The sequence below is a fragment of the Salminus brasiliensis genome, chromosome 25, assembly GCF_030463535.1.
Source record: "Salminus brasiliensis chromosome 25, fSalBra1.hap2, whole genome shotgun sequence".
In the NCBI taxonomy this organism is placed as follows: domain Eukaryota; kingdom Metazoa; phylum Chordata; class Actinopteri; order Characiformes; family Bryconidae; genus Salminus; species Salminus brasiliensis.
In genome coordinates, this window is record NC_132902.1 from 3487507 (window position 1) to 3515503 (window position 27997).

The following is a 27997-nucleotide window of genomic DNA, read 5'->3' on the forward strand; positions in this document are numbered from 1 at the left end:
AGGTAACACCACTACCTGCCAGTGAGCTACCACACCATGTAGGAGACTGGGGTTTGATTCCCAGTCTGGGTGACTATACTGTGCTACACCAATAAGAGTCCTTGGGCAAGACTCCTAACACTACATTGGTCCAGCTCTGTAGTTTGACTACTGTAACATGTAAGTCGCTCTGGATAAGAGCGTCAGCTAAATGCCATTAAAGTAAAGTAAAAGTAGCCTAGCGTGAAATAAGCAATCCCTTTCCAAGGTTAAGCTTTCTTGCGTTCCCCCTCTCAAACTCCTCTGACATGTGCAAAGCCAGCCATGATGCAACATCGCTCAGAGGAAAAGGCTGCGTACCAGCAGACGCCAGTGCTGGCCAGCACTGCACTGAAATGGCTAGCAACACGGTCCTCTGGTCATAGTTACTGTGTCTCATTTCTAGGCTAGAAAAAAAATCCAGACTTGCGTTGCCCTGATGTGAAGATGGATTCGTTGATAAAAAAATATGCTGCGGATATATCGATATTTCAGATACGTCCGAAATTCTTATTACCGTTTACTGCATACTGAGAGCAATCAATGAAGAACAAGATGGCATGTGTATATCACTTTATTAAGCAGCATTTAATAAATAATAAAATGAGATAAAACTCTAGACAGCGTGAACTAAGGCTGTGGCAAGATGGCGGCGTGGAGCGCTGATTACCTTTGGTTTATTCGGTCAAATAAATGGACGATTAGGCCCAGCCTGACCCCAAGACTCGGCTTAACCAATGCCAAGCAATCAGGCAATATATAGATGTAGCTTCATTAAAAACATTGGATACATACTGATTATGCAGAAAGAGGAGGGGCGGGGCCAAATACATCATTCTGTTTACCACCTGTCTCTTGTTAGTTCTCATTCTATTGTTCTAAGATCTACATCTTCACCTAAAACGCCACTTTCTAAAGGCACAGCTCTACAGTTCCACATCCGCTGAATCCTGCTCAGTGTTAGTACTTAGTTATGTCAGTCTTCACCCAAAACACTAGTTTCTATTAGTGCAAAACAGCACGGTCTGTGTACACTGTTAAAAGAACAAGTTCCTTGCGAAACTTTTAAAGGTTTTCAGTTTCAGAAACTGTGAAGGAACCTTCAAAGAACCTTTTTCTTTTCAAAACCTTTTCTTCACGGTTCCTCAAAGCACCTTAAGAGGTTCCTCCACAGTTTCAAATAGAATTGTATTCCTCAGCAGTGTAGTGTATGCTTCAGAGTCCCATCCCTTTTATCCTTTTCATGCTAAACGAGAGGGAACGTTAATCAGCTATTGAGATCCCTTAGAAATGAAGTTTTTACTGTGGAGGAACCTCCCAAGGAACCTTATTCTTCTCAAACCCTTTTTTTAAGGTTCTTCAAAGCACCTTATGAGGTTCCTCCACAGATTCAAATTGTAGAACCTCCAAAAGGTCCTCAGCCGTGTAGTGTATGCTTCAGAGTCCCATCCCTTATATCCAGTTCATTCTAAACAAGAGGGAACGTTTGTCAGCTAGTGAGGTCCCTTAGAAATGAGGTTTCTATTGTGGAGGAACCTCCTAAGGTACTTTGCTGAACTCTCAAGGAACCTTATTCTTCTCAAAATCTTTTTTTCAAAGTTCTTCAAAGCATCTTAAGAGGTTCCTCCACAGTTTCAAATAGTAAAACCTCCAAAAGGTCTTCAGCAGTGAGGCCACCCCCTTATATCCAGTTCAATTTAAACAAGAGGAAACGTTCACCAGCTATTGAGGTCCCTTAGAAATGACGTTTCTACTGTGGAGGAACCTCTTGCTGTGCTTTGAGGAACCTTCAAAGAACCTTTTTTTCTAAAAAACATTTTCTTCAATGTTCTACAAAGCATCTTAAGAGGTTCCTCCACAGTTTCAAATAGAATTGTATTCCTCAGCAGTGTAGTGTATGCTTCAGAGTCCCATCCCTTTTATCCAGTTCATGCTAAACGAGAGGGAACGTTAATCAGCTATTGAGATCCCTTAGAAATGAAGTTTTTACTGTGGAGGAACCTCCCAAGGAACCTTATTCTTCTCAAACCCTTTTTTTAAGGTTCTTCTAAGCACCTTATGAGGTTCCTCCACAGTTTCAAATAGTAAAACCTCCAAAAGGTCCTCAGCAGTGAGGCCACCCCCTTATATCCAGTTCAATTTAAACAAGAGGAAACGTTCACCAGCTATTGAGGTCCCTTAGAAATGAGGTTTCTACTGTGGAGGAACCTCTTGCTGAGCTTTGAGGAACCTTCAAGGAACCTTTTTCTTCTAAAAAACATTTTCTTCAATGTTCTACAAAGCATCTTAAGAGGTTCCTCCACAGTTTCAATTTGTAGAACCTCCAAAAGGTCCTCAGCAGTGTAGTGTATGCTTCTGAGTCCCATCCCTTATATCCAGTTCATTCTAAACGAGAGGAAACGTTTGTCAGCTATTGAGTTCCCTTAGAAATGAGGTTAGTAGTTCTAGTGTCATGCAACATTATTCTGAACACATCTCATGGCTTTAAGTAACTAAGCTCTTCAGTCTTGCATAGATAAAGGTATTCCTTCAAAGCCCCAGGCAGAAACGTACTAAGGTTTGTGAGGTGGTCGCTGAAGTGGGTAAGGCAGGCTGTGCCGAGCCGAACGGGCGTCTTTGGATTGGATGTTGAAGAAGCCCAAAAAGCTCTGACAGTGCTACTGGTGTGCGGTCTGCTCCAGGTATCGTATCGGGATGGACGTCCGTCTGCTCTGGAGATTGAGCGGTCAACCGCACATGGTCAGGTACAGCCACTGTGTGCAACAGAGGAAGTTAATTGGCATGAAAGGAAGCGTGAAGGAATATAGTTCCTCAGGAACAAGAAATGGTTGCTTGCTTGTTGTTCCGGATTATTTTTTTCCCACCAATAGCTAGAACAACCCCATCATACTATGCTTTCCTGGAACCTTCAAGGATCCTCAAAGATAGAACAACCCCATCACACTATGCTACCAGCGCTCTGAGGCCCTTTAAAACTAAATAAATTAAATTAACACTGGAATGCTTTTGCTCTATTCCAGAAGATACACTTAATTGACAAAACTATTGGGACACACCTATTAGTCAGTGAATTCAAGTGTTTGATTCAGTCCCATTGCCACAGGTGTATATAATTAAGCCCCTAGTCATGCAGTCTGCCTTTCTTACACATATTAGTGAAAGTATGGGTGGTCCTAAAGAGCCACCACTGCAGCAACAAGTCAGCTGGTGGAATTTCTTCCTTCCAAGATCTTCCGCCATCAACTGTGAGCTAGTTTAAGCTACCCTTCTTATCCAAACTCCCTCTTGCCAGGTGTGTGAAGTTTGGAAGCCTGGCTTGGATGTCTCAATTATTTCAAAATAAAAGCCTTTGTAAAAGTTCTGTCATCTCGATTTCATGACACTTGCTGGAATTCTGAAGCAGAGTCAGGCCAAGGCTAACCCCTAACGTTCAGGAGGTCTGCACCTGTCTGAGTAAAACCGGTGTAAATGCTGCTTCACTCACCTCAGATACGTTAAGCTCCACCATTCCAGCACCATCTCTGTCCAGTTGCTGGAAGGTTCCTGTTTGGAGAAGACCATATTTAGGAACCTGCAAGGTGCTGTGAGCCGCTGGTAACCAGCAAATGGGTCAGTAGTAGGGGAGGGTACATACTAAACATGGCCTCCAGTTTGACCAGGCAGCAGATGAAGTTATCGAAGTCGATCATCTCTTTTTCGGCGTATCGGGCCACCAGCACCTGGTTCAGCTTGTTGTTGAGCTTGAAACCTGTACGAGGAGAAAGAGAGGGTATATAAACGCTAAGCAGTGGACTGTGCATGCCTATATACCCCATTGTGAAGAGGATTCAAGAGGGGTGTGTGTTGAATTACACCCTCAAGGCCAGGCTTGGATCATCCCTCGGTTGTTCTCAGCGCATTAGGCCACATTCCCATTGGCCTAAGCCTAAGCCTAATTCAAGTGGGCAATTATGACCAAAGCTAAACAGTTACCCCCTAATCAGTGCTGCACACAACGTCATCACAAAATGAACCCTTAGGGGGCACCCAGAGTTCGGAACCAACCCAATCATCACTTTCAATTCCTACACAACGTCTATTTGAATTGGTCAACGTCAAGGGGTGGATGTTCTAGGCAGCAAGTAAACAGTCAGGTCTTGAAGGTGATGGAGGTGCTGGAAGCCACTTTGACAAGAACCAAACTTGGGATGTTCTAGACAACATCAGAACATCTCCAAAACATCAGACAGCTCTGATAACAGGGTCTGGGCACCCACCTCACAACTTACAGGACTTAAAGAAGGATCTGCTGCTACCATTAGTCTGGACGCCAGGTACCGAAGGGCACCTTTAGAGGTCTTGTGGAGTCTACCCAGTATTAGGCAGGTGGTAATAATGTTATGGCTGATCAGTGTATGGCTGGCCAGCGACCAAACCGAGATAGCCTAGACCAGCTAGGCCCGATCTTAGCGCTACCACTGGCTCCGGGTTAAGACGCTGTAATGAGTGCATCTAACACACTCACCTCCCGATTCCAAAGCCAGGCGCATCTCATAGGAGCTCATGGTGCCTGACTTGTCCAGATCAAACTGCCGGAAAATTCCCTGCAAATAAGGAGAAGACCTTATGTTGCATAGTTTGGAGAGAAGGGCTGTAATGTTATATAGAGTTAATTACAGGTAGACACTCACACTGACCACTGACTTTATGTTTATTTGGTGTTATACTGATGTTATATAGAGTTAATTACAGATAGAAACTCTTACTGACCACTGACTTTATGTTTATTTGGTGTTATACTGATGTTATATAGAGTTAATTACAGATAGAAACTCATACTGACCACTGACTTTATGTTTATTTGGGTTTATTCTAATGTTATATAGAGTTAATTACTGGTAGACACTCACTGACCACTAACTAACATTAGAAATATCCCAAATAAATATAAAGTCAGTGGTCAGTAAAAGTGTCTACCTGTAATTAACTCTATATAACATTAGAATAAACCCAAATAAACATATAGAGTTAATTACAGGTAGACACTCTCACTGACCACTGACTTTATGTTTATTTGGGTTATTCTAATGTTATATAGAGTTAATTACAGATAGACACTCTCACTGACCACTGACTTTATGTCTATTAGGGTTTATTCTAATGTTATATAGAGTTAATTACAGGTAGACACTCTCACTGACCACTGACTATGTTTATTTGGGTTATTCTAATTTTATATAGAGTTAATTACAGATAGACACTCTCACTGACCACTGACTTTATGTTTATTTGGGTTATTCTAATGTTATATAGAGTTAATTACAGATAGACACTCTCACTGACCACTGACTTTATGTTTATTTGGGGTTATACTGATGTTCTATAGAGTTAATTACAGGTAGACACTCTCACTGACCACTGACTTTATGTTTATTTGGGTTATTCTAATGTTATATAGAGTTAATTACAGATAGACACTCTCACTGACCACTGACTTTATGTTTATTTGGGTTTATTCTAATGTTATATAGGGTTAATTACTGGTAGACACTCACTGACCACTAACTAGAATTAGAATATCCCAAATAAATATAAAGTCAGTGGTCAGTAAAAGTGTCTACCTGTAATTAACTCTACATAACATTAGAATAAACCCAAATAAACATATAGAGTTAATTACAGGTAGACACTCTCACTGACCAGTGACTTTATGTTTATTTGGGTTCATTCTAATGTTATTTAGAGTTAATTACAGGTAGACACTCTCACTGACCACTGACTGAGTTTTTATAGAGTTTGGTACCCACTTGGTTATTTAAATCAGGGTGTTCTCACTTAGCCAGGTAACGTAAAGGTAGCAATGCCGGTTCTCTCTTCTACTATTGGACGATGCTGAATTTGGGTTTCAACTAATTAATGTGCTCATTTATAAGATTATTAGAACATTCAGCATTGTGAAAGTACAGCACTTTTAGAAAACAATCACTTACCAGCCACTTCCTGATCTTATTCCACAGAATCTGGAACTCCACGATGCCCAGACGAGCACTGCCATCTTTCTGAGGTTCATCTTAGTCAAGGATCATAAGCAAGCAGATCTCTGTCCATCTGTATGTTTAAAAAAAAATGAGGTTGGCTAATAACACGAGAGCTGATCGGCTGGTTTAGTTTGTGAAGAAGGATACGTCCATGAGGGCCACCATACACCTGCACGCCTCCAAACTGAAGCCGTCTGTTTTTAGATCCCGGTCTGAAAAATGCAGGAGGACAGAGTCATCTCACATGGGTCCCATCTAGGCCCCAAGTGCAGTGTACAACCCTAATGGGGCCCCAACACTGACCCTAGTGGGCATTCCCTAATATGGGCAAAACCTTCTGATTCCCAGTTCCCATACCAGCCCCACATGAGCATGTTTTAATCCAAATGGGCCCCATTGTTACAGTCCACCCTAATCTCACATGGGTCCCCTCTAGGCCCTATGTGCAGTGTACATCCCAGATTGGGCCCACGACTAAACCCTCCTTGCCCAATCACTGACACTGGTGGGCATCCATATGTGTGGCCAACAAGGAACCCATGGACAAAACCGTCTGTGCTACCCATACTGGCCCTGGGTATCATCACTGCACATGGTAAACTGAGTGACCTCTACAAACAGAAGGGCTACTATCAGGCGACCTTACGTTTGGCCACCACTCTGTTCAGGATGGTCCTCAGCTCATGGACTGATATCTCCATGTCCTGAAAAGCAAACAAGAGAGATGAGTGAATTCCTGCAGAGATACACTGACCACTGACTTTATGTTTATTAGGGTTTATTCTAATGTTATATAGAGTTAATTACAGGTAGACACTCTCACTGACCACTGACTTTATGTTTATTAGAGTTTATTCTAATGTTATATAGAGTTCATTACAGGTAGACACTCTCACTGATCACTGACTTTATGTTTATTAGAGTTTATTCTAATGTTATATAGAGTTCATTACAGGTAGACACTCTCACTGACCACTGACTTTATGTTTATTAGAGTTTATTCTAATGTTATATAGAGTTCATTACAGGTAGACACTCTCACTGACCACTGAATTTATGTTTATTTGGGTTTATTCTAATGTTATATAGAGTTAATTACAGGTAGACACTCTCACTGACCACTGACTTTATATTTATTTGGGTTTATTCTAATGTTATATAGAGTTAATTACAGGTAGACACTCTCACTGACCACTGACTTTAGATTTATTTGGGTTTATTCTAATGTTATATAGAGTTAATTACAGGTAGACACTCTTACTGACCACTGATTTTATGTTTATTTGAGTTTATTCTAATGTTATATAGAGTTAAATACAGTTAGACACTCTCACTGACCACTGACTTTATGTTTATTTGGGTTTATTCTAATGTTATATAGAGTTAATTACAGGTAGACACTCTCACTGACCACTGACTTCATGTTTATTTGGGCTTATTTTAATGTTATATAGAGTTAATTACAGGTAGACACTCTCACTGACCACTGACTTCATGTTTATTTGGGTTTATTCTAATTTTATATAGAGTTAATTACAGGTAGACACTCTCACTGACCACTGACTTTATGTTTATTTGGGTTTATTCTAATGTTATATAGAGTTAATTACAGGTAGACACTCTCACTGACCACTGACCATGTTTATTTGGGCTTATTTTAATGTTATATAGAGTTAATTACAGGTAGACACTCTCACTGACCACTGACTTCATGTTTATTTGGGTTTATTCTAATTTTATATAGAGTTAATTACAGGTAGACACTCTCACTGACCACTGCATTGGGTTTATTTAGGTAGACAGGTGTGTTGGGTTATTCCCACAACCCAGTTGAACCCAGCATGTGTCCTGTGCTGTATAGTAACCCAGTGCTTGGTTGGGGAAATGGCCAAATTGTTGCTTTAGGTAACGTAGGTGACGGAGGACACATGTAACGTAGGTGAGGTGCACTTCCGGTCAGTGGGTCCAATTTGGTCAGGTCACAGAAAACTCTTACCTCTCCAGAAAGCTGAGCAAACATGGTCTTGAATGAGGCTTCGATGTCTTGCTCTGTGATCTCCCCCTTGGAGAAGAAATGAAAGCAAAGTGTAAAACACGGCCCAACTTTCTCTCTCCCTCGCACACACACACTCACACTCACACACACACACACTCCTGACTCTTGACCCAGAAAAGAACTGAATAGAAATGAACAGTAGCTGGACCTCACCTCTTCATCCAGGATGAAAGACACCTCATCATCCATCTCTCTAAAACACAGAAGAAAAGCATCATCAGTCATACTGGTCACACTGGCCAAGTGTTTCAACACTTCCACACTGCGAGGCACAGTTTGGTGGACAGTAGTTGACCAACCACGACATGCACTAAATGGACAAAAGTATTGGGACACCTGCTCATTCACTGCTTCTTCTGAAATCAAGGGCTGAAAAAAAGAGCTGATCCTGCTTTTACTGAAGTGACTGTCTCTACTGTCCAGGGAAGAAGGCTTTCTACTAGATTTTGGAAAAGCAAAGCTGTGAGGATTTGATTGCATTCAGCGACAATTCAAGCATTAGTGAGGTCAGAATGTTGGATGATGATCACCACCCCACCTCATCATCCCCAACTCATCCCAAAAGTACTGGATGGAGCTCCACCACCATCATTCTAGAGTTCCACAGTTCTTCCACTGCTCCACGGCGCAATGCTGGGGGGCTTTACACCCCTCTAGCCCATGCCTGGCATTATAGGCATGGTACTAGTAGGTTCAGGTTTATCTGCTCTAGAGAGTTCTATTCTATTGGAAAGAATTCTCTACAGGTACTAGACAAGCTGTGTGTGTGTGTGTCAGCAATGGGGGCAACTTAAAGTGGCTGTATGCATTCATTAGAAGGGGTGTCCACAAACATTTGGACATGTTGCGTTACTGTATATGCCGTGCAGTATTAGGAGCCACGTCAGCAGGTCTGCTGAAGATTGTTTAACACCATCTTCCCTGGATTTAGAAAAAAAAAGCAGGTGTCTCAATACTTTTGTCCTAAAGGTTAACTCCTTTAGGTTCACTGATCGAGCCTAAAATGCTGCCGATGCGATTCACTCACTGTGTCTCGGACTGTTTCTCAGTGAAGACTCGCAGGACGAAATCAGCTTCTTTCCCAGGCTCGAAGGTGGAGGGGACAACTAGATACTCTCCTGGAGGCAGACAGAGCCTCGCGCTCACCTCCCGGAGGTTGATGAAGGTCTCGGAGCGAGCGCAGGAAGAGTGGCGCAGGAAAAAGTCCTTCTTCAGATGGACACTCTGGCAACCACGGAACTACGCAACAAGAAAACAGGTGCGGTATTGGGCCACCTTCGTCAGACGGACACATGGAGATCATGGCTAGACGATGACGTGACCCATGGAGGTCCCACCTAACACCTTACAGGACATCTGATCTGCTGCTAACATCTAAAGATGTCCAGATACCACAGGACAGAGATACCTTCAGAGATCTTGTGGAGCTCCATGCCTCGAATGCTCTGATCTGTTGTGGTGGCCCGACTGACCCTTGAAGACTTTGTCAGACAGCAAGAGCTACCCTTGGGTAAGCATCTACACCCAGCAATTAGGTCCAATTGGACAAGCAAATGATGCGCTTGTGGACTCGAGAGTGCCCCAGAGATCGCAAGATCGAATGCCGGGTCACGCTGCTTTGCCATCAGCAGCCGGAGCCTGAGAGAGCACGACTGGCCATGCCCTCTCTGAGTGGGTAGATGGCGCTCTCTCCCTCATCACTCCCATTGTGTGATGCTGGGCCGGCCTGCACAGGCTCACGTATCAAAGCTGGGAATCTGGCACCTTGCTCCGAGCACCTTCGCTGCCTAGTGATGTTGCACTGGTGGCAGGAGGCATGGGCTTGTCCTCATCCTCTTAGAGTCTGGAGCATTGCAAGTGATAGGGGGAGTCCTAGTGAGTGGTGGTGGTGGTGGTGGTGGGTATATTGGGGCGATAATTGGGTAGATGTGGCAACCGAGTTGCACCATATGACGGATCAAAAGACAGGAAATACCTTTGATAGAAAGGATGAGCAACAAAGGGACATCTAAGGGAGATCTAAAGGGCTCCAGGGCACGTTAATCTCATTCGTTTATACTTCAAAGGACCAACTGATGTGTCTAATTAACTCCGAGCAATCCATGAAGGTTCCACCTAACAACCTACAGGGCTGCTGCTAACGTCTAAAGGTGTCCAGATACCACAGGGCATCTCCAGAGACCATGCGCTGAATGTTTCAATCTATTGTGGCATTACAAGGGGGATCATACTCAATTCTAGGCAGGTGGAGGTGATGTTATGGCTGATCTGTGGATCTTCATGATGGAGGTTTTTTGGATGACATGGGATCTACCTCAGCCCCATCTACCTCAATCATCACTGGTCAATATCTGCACTTTTCTCAGGGAGCTGCTGGGTTTTTACACATGTAGGAACCCGACAGTCGATGAAAGACTAGGGAATGGCTAACGCTAAATGTTGAGTTAGTGTAGAGTTTGGGGGGTTATACTGTATATTTGTAGTGGTTTTTTGATCACTGTTGGACCCTTGAGCAAGGCCCTTCACCCTTTCCCCTCCCCAGGCGCCGCAATGAATGTATCAGAGGCATGGACTCTTTACCCTCCTAGTGTCGGGAGCACTGCTAGTGCTAGGGGGAGCTACGAGAGGGTGGGTCAACTGGCCGTACCATACCGGGAGCAAAAGGGAAAACTCTGATGAATAAAAGAATGATGTGTACCTCATCTGGGACCTGAAAAAGAGAGAAAGAGGCAAAGCTGTAAAATGATACACTTGTCAGAACATTAGAGAACTTAGGTACGAAGATCTGCAGTCCACTCTTTTCCACTGCAGGGCCGAACGGGTCTGAGTACGGAAGGTTCCGTATCGGCGGATCGGTGCGGCAGCGCAGTGGAAAGGAGGCCCAACTACAAAAGTTGCTGACCTCGTAGACGGCAAAGCCAATGGTGTGCATGTCCTGGCCTTGCTTGCGGTAGCGCCGCCGGTCCTTCTGCATCAGAGCCACCAGGAAGCTGCAGGCCACTTCATTATCATCAGGATCATCATCCTCCTCCAGCAGGGTGATCTTATACTGGGGGTTTATCCAGAACGTATCTGAAAGGGAGAGGTGAGATGCCCTTGTTCTTATGTATACGTACATAAACCTACACCCACCTACAAACACCTATAAAGTAACTATGTAACTATGTGGAGTATTAGCAGGGGTGTGGGTGTGGGTGTGTAATCCTCACTGGGGTGGTTCCTGCAGCCTCCTGCCGTGCTCCCTCTCCTCCAGCCGCCCTCGAACTTGACGGTGTTCCAGAAACTCAGGGTGTCGTCACTCAGAGCATCCGGTGTCAGGTTGCAGATCTCCAGCCGTGAGAACTGACGCTTAAACTCCTGAAATGACATCCTAAAAGAGCGGGCGAGAGTGAGAGAGAGAGAGAGTGAGAGAGAGAGAGAGAGAGAGAGAACAAGGTACAGGAAATAGCTCCAAACATCACAGGAATGGAAACATGGTGATTGGTGTGGAGAACTGTGGACAACAGTGGAAAAACTGAATCCGAGGTCCGGAAATAGGAACCGATGTGGCTAAATATAAAACCATAGATGAGACATGGGGACCAAACAGTAGACATGAGGACCAATGTGAAGAAAATGGAAAAAATGGGGACTAATGTGGAGTAATGGGGACTATGGTTGAGTATTGGGGGCTAGTGTGGAAAAATGGGGGCTGGGGTGGAGACATGGGGACTAGGGTGGAGACTTGGGCACTACGGTGAAGAAACTGGGAGCAATAAATGAAGATTAGGGTGGAGATATAGAGACTAGGGTGGACAATTGGGGACTAGGGTGGAGACATGGGGACTAGGGTGGAGATTTGGGCACTAGTGTGGAGAAACTGGGAGCAATAAATGGAGACTAGGGTGGAGACATGGGGACTAGTGTGGAGAATTGAGGAGTAGTGTGGAGATATGGGGACTAGGGTGGACAATTGGGGACTAGGGTGAAGAAACTGGAAACATAATGGAAAAATGGGGACTATGGCGGAGACATGGGGACTAATGTAGAGAATTGGGAACTATTGTGGCGACATGGGGACTAGTGTGGAAAATTGAGGAGTAGTGTGGAGACATGGGGACTATGGTGGAGACATGGGGACTAGTGTGGAGAAATGGGGACTAATGTGGAGAAACGGTGACTAGTGTAGAGCAACTGAGATTAGCGTGAAGGAATGAGGACCAGTGTAGAGAAGCAGTGACCAGCACAAAGCACTGGGGACCGATGTGGACGACGAGGACCGAGCTCACCAAATCTGAAGACTCACCAGAACTCTCCGTCCTCCATTTTGGAGTTCATGTCCTCTTTGTCAGTGGGATCGATCGAATTCCACTCAGAGGAACTAAAGAAACACATGAAGGAGACGAACCATGTGAGGGTCATTTCAGGGTCATTTCCTTTTCCAGGACCAGAGGTAGGGGTGAAGACTTTATTATTAAGTATTAAAGGCTTTTAAACAGAGAGTTAAAAAAAATCGTCTGCCACCATTAACTCTGGATACAAGAGGTGAAGGTTAATGCTCGTTTCACTGGAGAACTCACTTGTCGCTCCAGGCTCCTGTCCATTCGACCTGCCCCCAGGGGTTCCGGATGCGGATCAGCCGTTCTCGGGCACCTCGGAAATCCACCTGATTAGGTGTAAAAAATGTGTCAGTAAACACTGCTGGCCCGAATGCCTCGTGTCTGAAAGAAGGTGCCGTATGTCTGTATGCGAGAAACAGCAACCAGTTGACGTACCTCCCTGAGAGCTGTGACGGAGTAGGCGTGGCCTTTCACCAGCTTCTTGAATGTTATAGCTTCCATATCAAAGGCACTGGTAATCTGTGAAGTTAAGAACCACACAGGCTGTAATATTTCATATATTCAGGCATTTTGATTGTATTTACAGTAAATATATCAATATTATATGAGAATATATTGTATTATATTATTGTCTCCCCCAGTCACATGCAGCGCTCCCCACACTGGGAGGCCTCCTCGGGCATATGCACAGCCAGCCACCGCCTCTTTTTCCGAACTGCAACGTCACCGGGCAACCAAAGCACCCAGAGGAAAACGCTGTGTGCCCTGGCTCTCACGCATCATCCGGCACCGTCCAGCACTGCACTAGAGGACGTGAGGAGAAAGCTCCATCCACCCTGGAGAGAGCCAGGCCATCCGCCCTCTCACGGGCACCGGCCGCCCATGGCTAGCAGCATGACCAGCACCGGCCAGGGATGCAACATCTAACCCACCCTTGAGACGCTGGGGCAAACAGGCTGATAACTGTGCAAGTTCAGTGCCTTCGGCTGCAGAACGGCTGCCCTCACTGTGGGGACTCACGTCTATGGAGCAGCCCAGCAACGAGCCTCTCTCCAGGGCTTTAACGATGATGCGATGCAGGTCCCTGGGAGCGCTGCGCAGCTCGTACATCTCGGACACTCCGCCGGTGAAATCCTCAAAGCCCTCGGTGGTGGAGCCTCCAGACAGGGCCTCGTAGGAACCATTCAGCCTGGAAACACACACACATTACCACCTACCTATTACCCAATAGTGGGAATATCCACCCCTGGCTCGGATGGCACATGCATGCACTCACTTAGCATAGGCCTTCTCCAGCAGGGCGCTCCAGAACTCGCTTCCCTCGGCAGAGTGCACAAACATGAGCTCCCCATCCTTCACCGGCAGCCGGTCGTCGACGACCACATCCACCCAATCGCCAAACTGCCAGAACTGCACATTCAGAATAAGCCACTCAGCATTCAGAATAACGCCCACATCGAGCTCAGTCCTGACCGGATTATGATAATCTTCATTATTTAACCACACCCTTGCGGTCAATGGTACAGTAGGTGGACACCATTCACCTAACGAGCTTGTCGGACATGCCTTTTCTACCAACATGGGCATATCTATGGCCAAAAGTATGCGGATGCCTGACTAGGTCACACAACCCCAAGATATTTGTGTGACAATCAGGTGTCCGCATACCTTTGGCCATCACACACAAATATCTGGGTATCTGGATCTCTTTTATTCATATCTATGGCCAAAAGTATGTGGATGCCTGACTAGGTCACACAACCCCCAGATATTTGTGTGACAATCAGACGTCCACATACCTTTGGCCATCACACACAAATATCTGGGTATCTGGATGTCTTTTATTCATATCTATGGCCAAAAGTTTGTGGATGCCTGACTAGGTCACACAACCCCCAGATATGTGTGTGACAATCAGATGTCCACATACTTTTGGCCATCACACACAAATATCTGGGTATCTGGATCTCTTTTATTCATATCTATGGCCAAAAGTATGTGGATGCCTGACTAGGTCACAACCCCCAGATATTTGTGTGACAATGAGACGTCCACATACTTTTGGCCATCACATACAAATATCTGGGTATCTGAATCTCTTTTATTCATATCTATGGCCAAAAGTATGTGGATGCCTGACTAGGTCACATAACCCCCAGATATTTGTGTGTAAATCAGATGTCCACATACTTTCGGACGTGTTATTCATATGCGTACTAGAGCTTGGTGTTGTCAGATGTTCCAGCCTGCGTACCTGGAAGTGGAAGATGCCGGCGTAGTCGTCTGTAAAGCTCTGGCCGTGAGGGACCACTCTGTGCAGGAGCCGGTCATTTAGAGTGAGAGACCCTATAGCAGCCAACAGCCAGCAGTCACCTACAGGAGAGAGAGAGAGAGAGAGAGCGCGAGAGAGAGAGAATTCCATTTAATTAAGAACCATGCAAAGATGTCCCATATCAATCAGCCATAACATTAAAACCACCAGGTTAAGTGTGTAGCACTGACAAGAACCAAATTGTGATGGCTGGACAACTGGACCAGAACATACCAAAGGTGCTCTAAGGAAGGACAACCAATGAACCGGCGACAGGGTCATGGGTGCCCAAGGCTCATAGAACTCACAGAACTTAAAGGATCTGCTGCTATTGTCTTGTTGGTGTCAGATACCACAGCAGGACACCTTCAGGAAATGAATGACTAAGTTAAGTGAGAAGTGATGATGATGATGATGATGATGATGACTGAAGAACCATCAGCCCATCATTGATCAGGCCTCTGCCAGTAACTCTGTCTGCTCCATCCATTACGCTGACTTGCAGTGTTTGCATTACTGTCAGTGGCCATTAGGCATACACAGCACACACACACAGCACACACACACAGCACACACACATACATACATAATCCAATCGCACAGAGCTCCAAGCCTCCGTCACTGAGCTGCTCTGGAGGTGGTAACAAAGGAGACAGTACTGTTGAGTTGATTTTCATACTCATTTCCTAAATTGAGTTTGATTGCACACAGCACAAACTCAGTTACAGTAGGACAAGACAACCCACTGTGGTGGGGTGGAGGCGGGGACAGGGGCTCAGCCCCTCTCAGGCGCCGCCAGGCCGCCCTAACTAGTACCACCCAGAGCCTATTAGCACACTGCTTTTAAAACTTCACGACTTGATCTGTCCCAGAACTGAAGGATTCTAGAACCTGAAGACTTGACCTGTCCTGGAACTGAAGGATTCTAGAACCTGAAGACCTGACCTGCCTTAGAACTGAAGGATTATAGAACTGGAAGACTTTACCTGTCCCAGAACTGAAGGATTCTAGAACCTCATGACCTGACCTGTCGTAGACCTGAAGGATTCTAGAACCTGAAGATTTGACCTGTCCCAGAACTGAAGGATTATAGAACTTCATGACCTGACCTGTCGTAGACCTGAAGGATTCTAGAACCTGAACATTTGACCTGTCCCAGAACTGAAGAATTCTAGAACCTGAAGACCTGACCGGTCGTAGACCTGAATGATTATAGAACTTGAAGACTTTACCTGTCCCAGAACTGAAGGATTCTAGAACTTCATGACCTGACCTGTCTCAGAACTGAAGGATTCTAGAACCTGAAGACTTTACCTGTCCCAGAACTGAAGGATTCTAGAACCTCATGACCTGACCTGTCCCAGAACTGAAGGATTCTAGAACCTGAAGACTTTACCTGTCCCAGAACTGAAGGATTCTAGAACCTCATGACCTGACCTGTCCCAGAACTGAAGGATTCTAGAACCTGAAGACTTTACCTGTCCCAGAACTGAAGGATTCTAGAACCTCATGACCTGACCTGTCCCAGAACTGAAGGATTCTAGAACCTCATGACCTGACCTGTCCTGGATCTGAAGAATTCTAGAACTTCGTGACCTGACCTGTCCTGGAACTGAAGGATTCTAGAACCTAAAGACTTGACCTGTCTTAGAACTGAAGGATTCTAGAACTTCATGACCTGACCTGTCCTGGAACTGAAGGATTCTAGAACCTGAAGACTTGACCTGTCTTAGAACTGAAGGATTCTAGAACTTCGTGACCTGACCTGTCCTGGAACTGAAGGATTCTAGAACCTAAAGACTTGACCTGTCTTAGAACTGAAGGATTCCAGAACTTTATGACCTGACCTGTCCCAGAACTAAAAGATTCTAGAACTTCATGACCTGACCTGTCCCAGAACTGACGGATTCTAAAACCTGACCTAGACCTCAAGAATGTTGAAGACTGCTGCCCTAATCAATCTCAGAATGCATGTTGCCATTTAATGGTTCCACAACTCATCCATTCTAGAAGTTGATAGCTTGTCCTATTTCCGGTACTCATATTCCAGAACCTGACTTACTCCACAAATCAAGTTGTTTGGAACGCCTTCGCTTTACAGCTGTTTACGTATCAGCAGCAGCTTCCCATAAAAACAATTCCCATATTGGAGCATCGTTAGATAAAGCTGGTAACTGCTGATACATCAACTGCAGTACCACAGCGCATCAGCAGGGGGCAGTGGACGGGAGAGGGGAAAATAGCTGGATGTGTATGGGAGAGAGAGCGAGAAAGAGCGAGAGAGCATAACAATGACATTAGGAGAACTTAGCTTAGCCTTAGCTCTGCCTTGTTTACTCATACTCTCCTCTAATGCACAGGCATCCCTATAGTGCTCCTCAAGAGGACTGTCTTCTATTAGTCTGAGCAATTGTAATGTGTTCGCAGTAAGATCCTCCTCCACCCAGTTTCACCAGTACAAACTGCCTGAGCCATTTCAACAACACACACACACACACACTGACACAATGAAAATGATGGCACTCTGCCATATTTCCCAAAGCCCTTTTGCGCTAAACCACCCAGTCTGTGACTCATCGCTCAGGCAGCAAGTTCTACACACCCCACCCCCAGGAAACACACACACAAACACACACACATATATTAGGCCTTTGCTCTTTTCCCTCTCTCTCTCTTTTACACCCACAACATTCTTGGAAGTTTTCTGCCCTCAGTACGCACCATGCCACTCCACCATGCAGGTCTAATCTGATGAGGTTTCTTCTCAGAAGTTTTAAATATCACCTGCTGAACATCAGCACATTGCTGTAGAACATCCAACCTAGCACAGGTACCACTGCTTGTAATGCAAGCAAGAACAGCCCTTATATATCTCGCCACAAAGGTCTAGGTTGCATCTTGTTGCCCATGTTTTTTATTTAATCCCAGTGAGGAAACGAATTACACCAATTCCTGAGATGCAGTTATCAGCGTTCCTCTGATGCTCTCCTGGCCTGCCCTGACTGCGCAATGGCTGTTGGCTTAGTAGGTTTGGTTGCTTGCCGACAACACCACCTTGGCCATCCCACATTTTGTTGTTATCTTTGTTGCTGTGACGCCTAAGGCCACTTTGTACTCACAAAACAGACAACATGACTTGCACAACTTAGAAATGCTTTTGAGAAAAGCTCTAAACAGACTGGACATAAGTGGTTGCATGGCACCCTCTAGAACACCCTCTGTAGTTATGTAGGGAAAGGCCTGGTGTGGGGTGTAACCCAGGTGCAACCCAAGGTCAGGTGAATGCAGATACAATTCTAAGACTTCTAAGTCATATTCTAGACAAGTCAAGTTTCTAGAACCTGATGATTTCATTAATTCTAGAAGAAGTCAATAACACCAGAACGTACTGCTGAATTCTACAACTTAATGACAGAAAATAGGAATTTATTGACTTGAAATGTTGCAGAACTCAAGAATGTGGGAATGAACTGACTTAGACTTAGGAATCAGACTTCAAATATTCCATAACTCAGGGATTCTACAACCTGACTTGAAGAACATTCTAGTGCATGTTTGCGTTAACATTTTTCTTAAATGAAGGAATTCTAAAACATGATCCCTTGACCTGTTCCAGAACTAAAGAATTCAAGCGCCTGCTGAAGTGAACTATTCCACAATTGAACAAATTAAGTTACAGGGTTCCAGAACTTAAACCATTCACTTAAGCTATTCTAAAAGTCATAAATTCTAGAAATTGAAAGCTTCACCTATTCTAGATTTTAAAAATCTATAAACTATTCTAAAAATAGAAAGCTTGACCTACTCTAGATTTCAAGAATCTATAAACTATTCTAAAAGTCAAAAATTCTAAAATTGAAAGCTTCACCTATTCTAGATTTCAAGAATCTATAAAGTATTCTAAAAGTCAAAAATTCTAAAATTGAAAGCTTGACCTACTCTAGATTTCAAGAATCTATAAACTATTCTAAATGTCAAAAATTCTAGAAATTGAAAGCTTCACCTATTCTAGATTGTAAGAATCTATAAACTATTCTAAAAGTCACAAATTCTAAACATTGAAAGCTTCACCTAGATTGTAAGAATCTATAAAGTATTCTAAAAGTAAAAAAAATTCTAGAAATTGAAAGCTTTGTTTATTCTAGATTTTAAGAATCTATAAACTATTCTAAAAGTCAAGAAATTCTAGAAATTGAAAGCCTGACCTTCTCTAGATTTCATGAATTCCAGAACTTGTTCACTTAAACTGTCCTAGAACTCAAGATTTCTAGAAATTGCCCATTCCAGAACTTGCTGACATGAACCATTCGATGGAAATTGATGAATTCAAGAATTTCAAAACATCTTCTAACATATTCTAGTTTTATATGTACTATTTTACAAATCAACAAGTCCTGGACTTCTTTTCCAGACCCCAGAAAATGTACTTGTTGACTGTACTATTCCATAACTCAGGACACAGCACTCACCGAGAGCTCCCTGGCAGATGTCTGTCCGGGTTGCTCCACCGACAATGAACTGAGGACTCTCTGTCAGCTCCTGTGAAAAACCCAAAGGAGATGAAGAACAGCATTAAAAAATGACATAGTTATGATCAACATCAAATACCCCAATCCCTGAGAGACACTACTGCATTCTTAAAGGCTTCATTACTGGATGATAAGTGGAATGTCTGTCAATCTGTCCTTAGCTACAAGAAATTGATGCCACATTCTTCATACATGAGTCCTCAGATGACTCAGAGTTTCCCTGGTCAGAGGTTCCTCATGCAGCCCTGGGATCCCCTGACCAATGAGCTTGAACTGAACAAAAATATGGACTGGTTAAACTGTTGCTAAGCCCTAAATAGGTACCCCTACGACTTACCACCAGAGCTACACTGGACCCCATTTACAACTGAACAACTCAGCTCTGTCCACTGCTGATTCTAGAACCAAAGACATATGCAAATGTGAGACGTGAACAAGGCCTTATATGCTAAGCTGTAGCAGCCCTGCACAAATACAGGATACCGTACCGGGTTTGGCTCCTATAAATACTGAAAGCTGATTCATGCAGGGAAGTGAAATGAGAAGGTGCTTTTGTGAGGGACAGTCCCAAGCTGCCAGACACCTTAAGAGCTTTTTGTAATAGGTAGCTAGTCATCCTGGGTGGATCTGGGTGGATCCTTCGACACGCCTGTGCTCTCATTTTCATGCTGCTCGTCATTTAAATGATCTGGGGGAATCTGTGAAGCACAGCCACCAAAACGTAGGCCTGAAGTGTTGTGTTTGTAATGCTCTATGCAGGCCTGTGGCAAAGAGCACTTCAGCTTGCTGCAGGTCAGTAGGGGTGGGGCGATATGTGCTTTTCTGGATCAATACTGATACTGATTATAGGTAGACAAGATAGCCAGTAACTGATATACTGGGCTGATCTTGACTGATCATTAAGCCCAGTTTTGCCAGACCGCCATCAATTGCATAGAATGGTTAATGGCATTTCAGCAATGGGGAGTTTATTTTGAAAAAGGTTCTGTGGTGTAAAATGACCCCGATTCTGTTTCCTGTAGCATTTCCTGTGAGCCTGTCTGGTGAAGGACTCAAGCCTCGTCCTCAGAGCCTTCAGATGTTGACCCCGTATTCTTTCTTAGGGTTTAGATGTGACGGGCTAAGGACCTCATCAACATGGCTTGTGACTAATGCCATGTTAGCGATGCTGGGCAAGTAAAGATCCCAAGTGATGGGAATCAGTGATGGGTACAGTAATAGGATAAGTAATGGGATCAGCGATGGGATCAGTGATGGGTATAGTAATGGGATCAGTGATAGAATCAGTGTTGGGGATCAGTGATTGGTATAGTAATGGGATCAGTGATAGAATCAGTGTTGGGGATCAGTGATGGATACAGTAATAGGATAAGTAATGGGATCAGCGATGAGATCAGCAATGGGTATAGTAATAGGATCAGTGATGGGTATAATAATGGGATCAATGATAGGTTTAGTAATGGGATCAATGTAGGGTAGAGTAATAGGATAAGTAATGGGATCAGTGATAGAATCAGTGTTGGGGATCAGTGAAAGAATCAGTGTTGGGGATCAGTGATGGGTACAGTAATAGGATAAGTAATGGGATCAGCAATGGGTATAGTAATAGGATCAGTGATGGGTATAATAATGGGATCAATGATGGGTTTAGTAATGGGATCAGTGTTGGGTACAGTAATAGGATAAGTAATGGGATCAGTGATAGAATCAGTGTTGGGGATCAGTGATGGGTATAGTAAAGGGATCAGTGATGGGTATAGTAATGGGATCAGTGATAGAATCAGTGTTGGGGATCAGTGATGGGTACAGTAATAGAATAAGTAATGGGATCAGCGATGGAATCAGCAATGGGATCAGTGATGGGTATAGTAATGGGATCAGTGTTGGGTACAGTAATAGGATAAGTAATGGGATCAGTGATAGAATCAGTGTTGGGGATCAGTGATGGGTATAGTAATAGAATAAGTAATGGGATCAGCGATGGGATCAGCAATGGGTATAGTAATAGGATCAGTGATGGGTATAATAATGGGATCAATGATGGGTTTAGTAATGGGATCAGTGTTGGGTACAGTAATAGGATAAGTAATGGGATCAGCGATGGGATCAATGATGGGTTTAGTAATGGGATCAGTGTTGGGTACAGTAATAGGATAAGTAATGGGATAAGTGATAGAATCAGTGTTGGGGATCAGTGATGGGTATAGTAATAGAATAAGTAATGGGATCAGCGATGGGATCAATGATGGGTTTAGTAATGGGATCAGTGTTGGGTATAGTAATAGAATAAGTAATGGGATCAGCGATGGGATCAGCAATGGGTATAGTAATAGGATCAGTGATGGGTATAATAATGGGATCAATGATGGGTTTAGTAATGGGATCAGTGATGGGTACAGTAATGGGATCAGTAATGGGGTCAGTAATAGGGTCAGTAATGGGGTCAGTAATGGGGTCAGTAATGGGGTCAGTAATGGGGTCAGGGCGCTGGACTCACGGTGGGCCTCTTCCACGTCACGCCGCGGGTTTTGGAGGAGTGGGGGGCGAGCTCTTTGAAACCCAGAGACTGCGCCTGGGCGGGGAAGCTGGGGTCCTCAAACAGCTGGCCACTCTCCAGACTCTCCTGCTTCAGAGCCTCGAAGTCCTGGCTGAGGAACCGCACCGCTCGATCATTAGAGCCCACGCCCTCCGCCTGCAGCCGCTCACGCTGGATCCGCGCAGACATCCCACCAAAAACGTCCATACTGCAGCAACACAGCACACACACACACACACATGAACCATAAGAGTGAGAGAGAGAAAGCGAGAGAGCATAGACAGTTACAGACCCACAGAAACAACAAGCCTGTGTGTGTGTGTGTGTGTGTTCAGGCCTAGGAAGCTAGAAAGAAACCCAGCGAAGAGAAAGTTGATACAGCGTTTGTGTGTGTGTGTGTGTGTGTGTGTGTGTGAAAGCAAGTGTGAACGACAACATGAAAACCGGAACCACAAAATCAGCCAGTGAGTGTGAGTGAGAGAGAGAGAGAGAGAGAGAGAGAGAGAGAGAGAGAGAGAGAGAGAGAGAGAGCATAGACAGTTACAGACTCAAAGAAACAACAGGACAATGTGTGTGTGTGTGTGTGAGCGGCAGTGTGTTTAGAGGTCTAGAAAGTTAGAAAGAAACCCCGAGAAAGAAAAGTTGATACAGCGTGTGTGTGTGTGTGTGTGTGTGTGTGTGTGAGTGAAAGACCAAAAAAAGGAAAGCACATTATGAGCCAGTAAGACAGAGAGAGAGAGAGAGAGAGAAAGAAAGAGAGAAAGAAAGAGAGAGAGAGAGAGAGAGAATGAAAGAGAGAGAATGAAAGAGAGAGAATAAAAGAGAGAGCGAGAGAGAGAGAGAGAAAATGAGAGGAGAGTGAGTAAAAGAAAGGAGTGGGAGGGTGAGAGAGAGGAGGAATGAGAAGAAAGAGAGAAAGAGAGAGAGAGAGAGAGAGAGAGAGAGAGAGAGAGAGAGAGAGAGAGAGCACAGGACAGTAAGAGAGATGGAGAGGGAGAGCGCAAGAGAGAGAAAGAGAGAGAGAGAGAGACAGTGAGGGAGAGCGAGTGAGAGGAAAGAGAGGGAGGGTGAGAGAGGAGGAATGAGAAGAAAGAGAGAGAGAGAGACAGTGAGGGAGAGCGAGTGAGAGGAAGGAGAAGAAAAAGAGAGAGAGAGAGAGAGCGAGCGAGCACAGGACAGTAAGAGAGATGGAGAGAGAGAGCAAGAGCGAGAGAGAATGAAAGAGAGAGAGAAAGAAAGTGAGAGGAGAGCAAGTAAAAGGAAGGAGAGGGAGGGTGAGAGAGAGAGGGAGAGCGAGTGAGAGGAAGAGAGAGGAGGAATGAGAAGAAAGAGAGAGAGAGAGAGAGAGAGAGACATAAGGTTGCTCTAACTGGCAGACAGGTGTGGGAATGGCAGCGTCTGAGGGAGAGTGGGAGTAGTGGTGTTAATGGTGGCACTGGTTTGTAGAGTGATGTGCACTAGCATACATAGTCAGACACCTGGCCACTGTCACGCAAGAACTCGTATCTCCAAATACTTTACAGGAAATGGGAAAACCCTTCCTAACTTAATGGTTTTACCGGTTTACTGGACTAATTAGTGAAGTGTACTAACCTGTAACTTAATACAGTCCTGCCCCTAAAGCCTTACTAGTGTACCAGTGTAGCCTAAACTGGCTGAACTAAACGAAACTGAATTAAACTGAACTGAGTTAATCTGAACAGAACTAAACTGAATGAAACTAAACTGAATAAAACTGAATTAATATGAACACAACTAAACTAAACTGAAATAATATGAACAGAACTAAACTAAATTAATATAAACAGAACTAAACTAAACTAAATTAATATGAACAGAACTAAACTAAACTGAATTAATATAAACAGAACTAAACTAAACTGAATTAATATAAACAGAACTAAACTAAACTAAATTAATATAAACAGAACTAAACTAAACTGAATTAATATGAACAGAACTAAACTAAACTGAATTAATATAAACAGAACTAAACTAAACTGAATTAATATGAACAGAACTAAACTAAATTAATATAAACATAACTAAACTAAACTAAATTAATATAAACATAACTAAACTAAACAGAATTAATATGAACAGAACTAAACTGAATGAAACTAAACGGAATTAATATAAACAGAACTACACTGAATTAAACTAAAATAAACTGAATTAATCTGAACTGAATGAAACTGAATAAAACTAAACTAAACTGAATTAATATAAACAGAACTAAACTGAATAAAACTAAACTAAACTGAATTAATATAAGCAGAACTAAAATGAACAGAACTAAACTGAATGAAACTAAACTAAACTGAATTAATATAAACAGAACTAAACAGAATAAAACTAAACTAAACTAAACTAAACTGAATTAATATAAACTGAATGAAACTGAATAAAACTAAACTGAATTAATATGAACAGAACTAAACTTAAACTGAATTAATATGAATGAAACCGAATTAGACTATAATGAACTAAACTGAATTAAACTGAACTGAGTTAATCTGAACTGAACTAAACCTGGGAACTGTGGAGGATACACTGGCAGAAGCAAATGTGTGTGAGTAAGAGAGAGAGAGAGAGAGATAGAGAGAGAGAGAGAGAGAGAGAGGGAGAGGCTTGGCTGATGATGAGAGGAAGTGTATTTACGGACAGTCTGAGTGGAAGAGTGGTCAGCAGCACTCAGGTCAGACAGAGCTCTTAGTGGACCATGCAGGAATAAGCCAGAGCAGCATCAGAAAGCCTGGACGGACACTCCCCCATACGACATCCCAGTGCGGTGCCATATCCCCATCCTATCACCATACTGTACTGTACAACATCCCCCTGTGAGTGATACCACCATCCTACACCAGGGGCGCTCACACACACACCAAATTCCCACCGGGTCGAAGGTGGACCGTGACCAAACGAGCGATAGGATTCCCATACATCCTACAGCCCAAAAACGAGGCTGATGACCAAAGTATAGTCCTCCGAAAATCCTTTAATAGTACTACACTAAAGGGACAAAAGTATTGGGACACTTGCTAGTTCATAGTTTTGTCTGAAATCAATGATATAAAGAAAAGCTAGGCATTGAGTTGTGGAGCAGTGGAACTACTGTGTTCTCTGGGATGATGATGATGATGACGGATTGGACTCTATTGGACAGTAGAGGGGCTTTATACCCTTCTAGCCCACCCCTGGCACGTCCTGGGCTTGAGGCCTGGTTCCGGTAGCAACCCATACCCCCGTAACTAGCAGAGCATGGAGAAGGCGAGGAGCTGCTCTCCAGTATCACCCACACCGTTAGCCATTTCACCCACCTTTGACTAGGGATTTCTCGAGTGGGCGGGGTTTATGTAAATTAAACCAGTCAGGACTGTTAGGTAACAGTTTAGGAGGTCGGCACAAGTCTTTATGGGGCCCTATGCTGATTTTTAATTGGGGCCTCCCATACAAACACCTCAGCACCAAACGCTTCATCACACCATAGGAAGGCATGGTCTCCTAACTCCAACCACCAACTTCCATTTCGTTTTATTATTCATTTTTATATACTTTGTAATCATGATTTCTTGGTGCTCTTGGGGGCCCCCTGGTGGCATGGGGCCCTAAGCAGCCGCGTAATTCGAGAATGCCTTAGGCCGGCTCTGTTGGGGGGTTTTAGGATTGGTCTGCTGAGCAGTTGTTTTGGTTCTGGGGGACAGCAGAGTTTTGAGGTTCAGGGTTTGTCACTTTCATGTACTGAATACCCCCCCCCACCCCCGCCTCGGACCCCCACACCTGGAGAACGGCCTGCTGAGCCGAGCCGCCTGTTAGTTCAACAGAGCAGGTAAAGAAAGTCGATGAGATCACAGAGCATACAGGCCAGCCAGTCTCGTTGTTAAGAGGAAGCTCCAAACCGCAGCCTCAGAGCAGCTACGTGTGTGTGTGTGTGTGTGTGTGTGTGTGTGTGTGTGTGTGTGTGTGTACCTGCAGTTCCTCGTCGCAGTCGCAGGCTTGAAGAGACAGAAAGTTCAGCTGAGGCACCGTGAACCACCATCAGGTCCGGAGTGAAGAACAACAACAACAAATGCAGACAGGAGCTCACATCACTGAACCAGCTGACCACTCCCGTCTGTGTGTGTGTGTGTGTGTGTGTGTGTGTGTGTGTGTGTGTGTGTGTGTGAGTATGCCTGGTGACTTCCAGTGTTTGTCAGGGTGTGTATGTGCATGCAACACCACATCTTACTATACTGCTCCACCCGGGCTGAAAGTGTGTGACTGACAACCCTCCATCACTGGGCAACTGGGAAATTTCTTTACGTCACCATGGCAACGCACACAGCCTTGAGACACAGGAGTCGCATCCTTTGATCTTTACCTTTAGGGTTCAATGAGTTAACAGCCCATATTTATAGATACGAGCTCGAGCTGCGACCGGCGGAGCGGCTGCCCCGTCCCTCCCGCCCGGCACCGGTCACCTCTTCACTTCCCCGCTTCGGCTGCAGGCTACACGCTGTGCTGGTAAGGCGGAGGCTATACTCAGCTACAGTGCCGTGTCGGGACCGCCCGTCCATCCTGGCACCCAGCTGCCCACATTCAGCGGGAGTGTCCATCCATGACTGCATGTGTCCGATCATAAGTGACCATATATACACGTGTCTATATTATATATATATATATATAAATAAAGGTGCATATATTTCTCACTGCACTATTTACAGAGAAATGTGTCCCCTGCATTTGACCCATCTCTGGTAGTGAACACCCACACACACACACACACACACACTAGTCAACTAGGGGCAGTGAGCGCACACACACCCCCAGAGCGGTGGGCAGCCAACTCCAGTACCTGGAGAGAAGCAGAGAGGTTGAGGGGCCTTGCTCAAGGGTCCAACAGTGGCAGCCTGCCGAGCCCGGGTATCGAACCCACAACCCTGTCGTCAATATCCCGGAGCTCTGACCGCTGAGCCACCACTGTCGGCTGTGATTTGACCTCACGCACCGCCCCTCTCTGACCAAGGGTTTGTGAAATCAATGCAGGGCAATGTGAATCAGCACTTCTGTGCATGCTGATGTGTGTGTGTGTGTGTGTGAGTGTGAGTGTGTGTGAGAGAGAGAGAAAGGCTTGCTTTCAGACAAACAGGCCACGTAGCCCAAGAGATCAGATATCTCTCTCTCACACACACACACACACACACACCCACCCCCACCATAGCCACTCCAGATACACTGCAGAGCATCTGTTCGCCGCCTCCTCGCAGCAGCAGCAGCAGCAGCAGCAGCATCCACTCAGCCGGCCGTGTAAACAAACAGCGGGGCTGCAGGGACAGTCAGCACTCAGCAGGTCTCTGACCGAGCCCAGTGCGAGGCTGCAGGACAGCTCCTCCAGCTCCAACTACAGAGAAACACTCCGAAAACAGCCGAGAAACATTCGGAAAACGTCGCATTCCCTTTCGTTGTCGCTAACCTGGCTGGAATTCTCCGGTCCACCTTAAATCGCCCAGCGGCGGCGGCGGCAGCAGCAGCAGCGGCGGCTCGAGCCTCCCGGCCTCAGCGCGACACTGCGGCAGCATTTAAGGTGGAGCGGAGAATTAGGCTTCATCTGTGACTGATGAATAATTCAGGACTGTTCTCCTAGAATATGAGAATATGAGCGCAGTGAGAAGCGAGGGTGTGTCAGGACGGGTGAGCTGCCTATAAGGTTACACATGATACAGGAGGAAGCCGGGTTACCGTTACAGCGCTATGATGGTTAGCTAGCTAGCTCTGCTAATGCTCCTTTTCTGAAGCTGAAGCTCGAGGACCAAAGTATAGCCAATAATAATGATAATAATAATGATAATAATAATAATGGACGAGAGCAGAGAAGCTGGTCCGACTCACCACTGCTTACACGGCGCTGTCCTGCTGTCTGCCTGAGGCGAGGCTTGGAGCTGCACTACACGGGATGGGAATGAAGTCATCCCGCAGAAACGCACAAATCACCGGCTTGCAGTCAGCGGCCCAGCCCTTAGGGGCGGGGCTACAGAATGACTGACAACATTAGACGCCCACGCAGCCCGGCCCATGGGGGCGGGGCCAAGATAAGACTGACAGCGACCTGCTCGTCTCGCTCCGCCAAGAGCAGAGTGGAGGCGTGGCTTTGGGATGACTGACAGGCAGGGCAGATTAAAGCCCCGCCCACGAGATGTGGTTAATGTATTATCGGGTAGGAAAATGTGCTGAA

General features: G+C 44.9%; 1 protein-coding gene across 2 annotated transcripts; it reads right to left on the reverse strand.

Moving 5' to 3' along the window:
- Nucleotides 1–576: 576 nt before the first annotated feature.
- LOC140548282 (calpain-1 catalytic subunit-like) lies at nucleotides 577–27743 on the reverse strand. Of its 2 annotated transcripts, XM_072671799.1 has the most exons (23): nucleotides 27655–27695; nucleotides 25756–25803; nucleotides 21748–21994; nucleotides 19191–19260; nucleotides 14665–14783; nucleotides 13687–13820; nucleotides 13431–13599; nucleotides 12846–12929; nucleotides 12651–12736; nucleotides 12377–12451; nucleotides 11301–11461; nucleotides 10994–11163; nucleotides 10790–10801; nucleotides 9119–9330; nucleotides 8245–8284; nucleotides 8032–8097; nucleotides 6682–6739; nucleotides 6183–6247; nucleotides 5988–6056; nucleotides 4523–4601; nucleotides 3653–3766; nucleotides 3503–3561; nucleotides 577–2771 (listed from the first exon to the last, which is right to left on the reverse strand). In XM_072671799.1, the coding sequence occupies exons 3-23, from the start codon at nucleotides 21991–21993 to the stop codon at nucleotides 2745–2747; spliced, it is 2115 nt and encodes a 704-aa protein (XP_072527900.1). In that variant the 5' UTR covers nucleotide 21994; nucleotides 25756–25803; nucleotides 27655–27695; the 3' UTR covers nucleotides 577–2744. The 2 variants fall into 2 exon arrangements, with proteins under 2 accessions (XP_072527900.1, XP_072527899.1); XM_072671798.1 differs by lacking the exon at nucleotides 25756–25803 and having other exon boundaries at nucleotides 27655–27743.
- Between the last annotated feature and the right edge of the window lie 254 nt (nucleotides 27744–27997).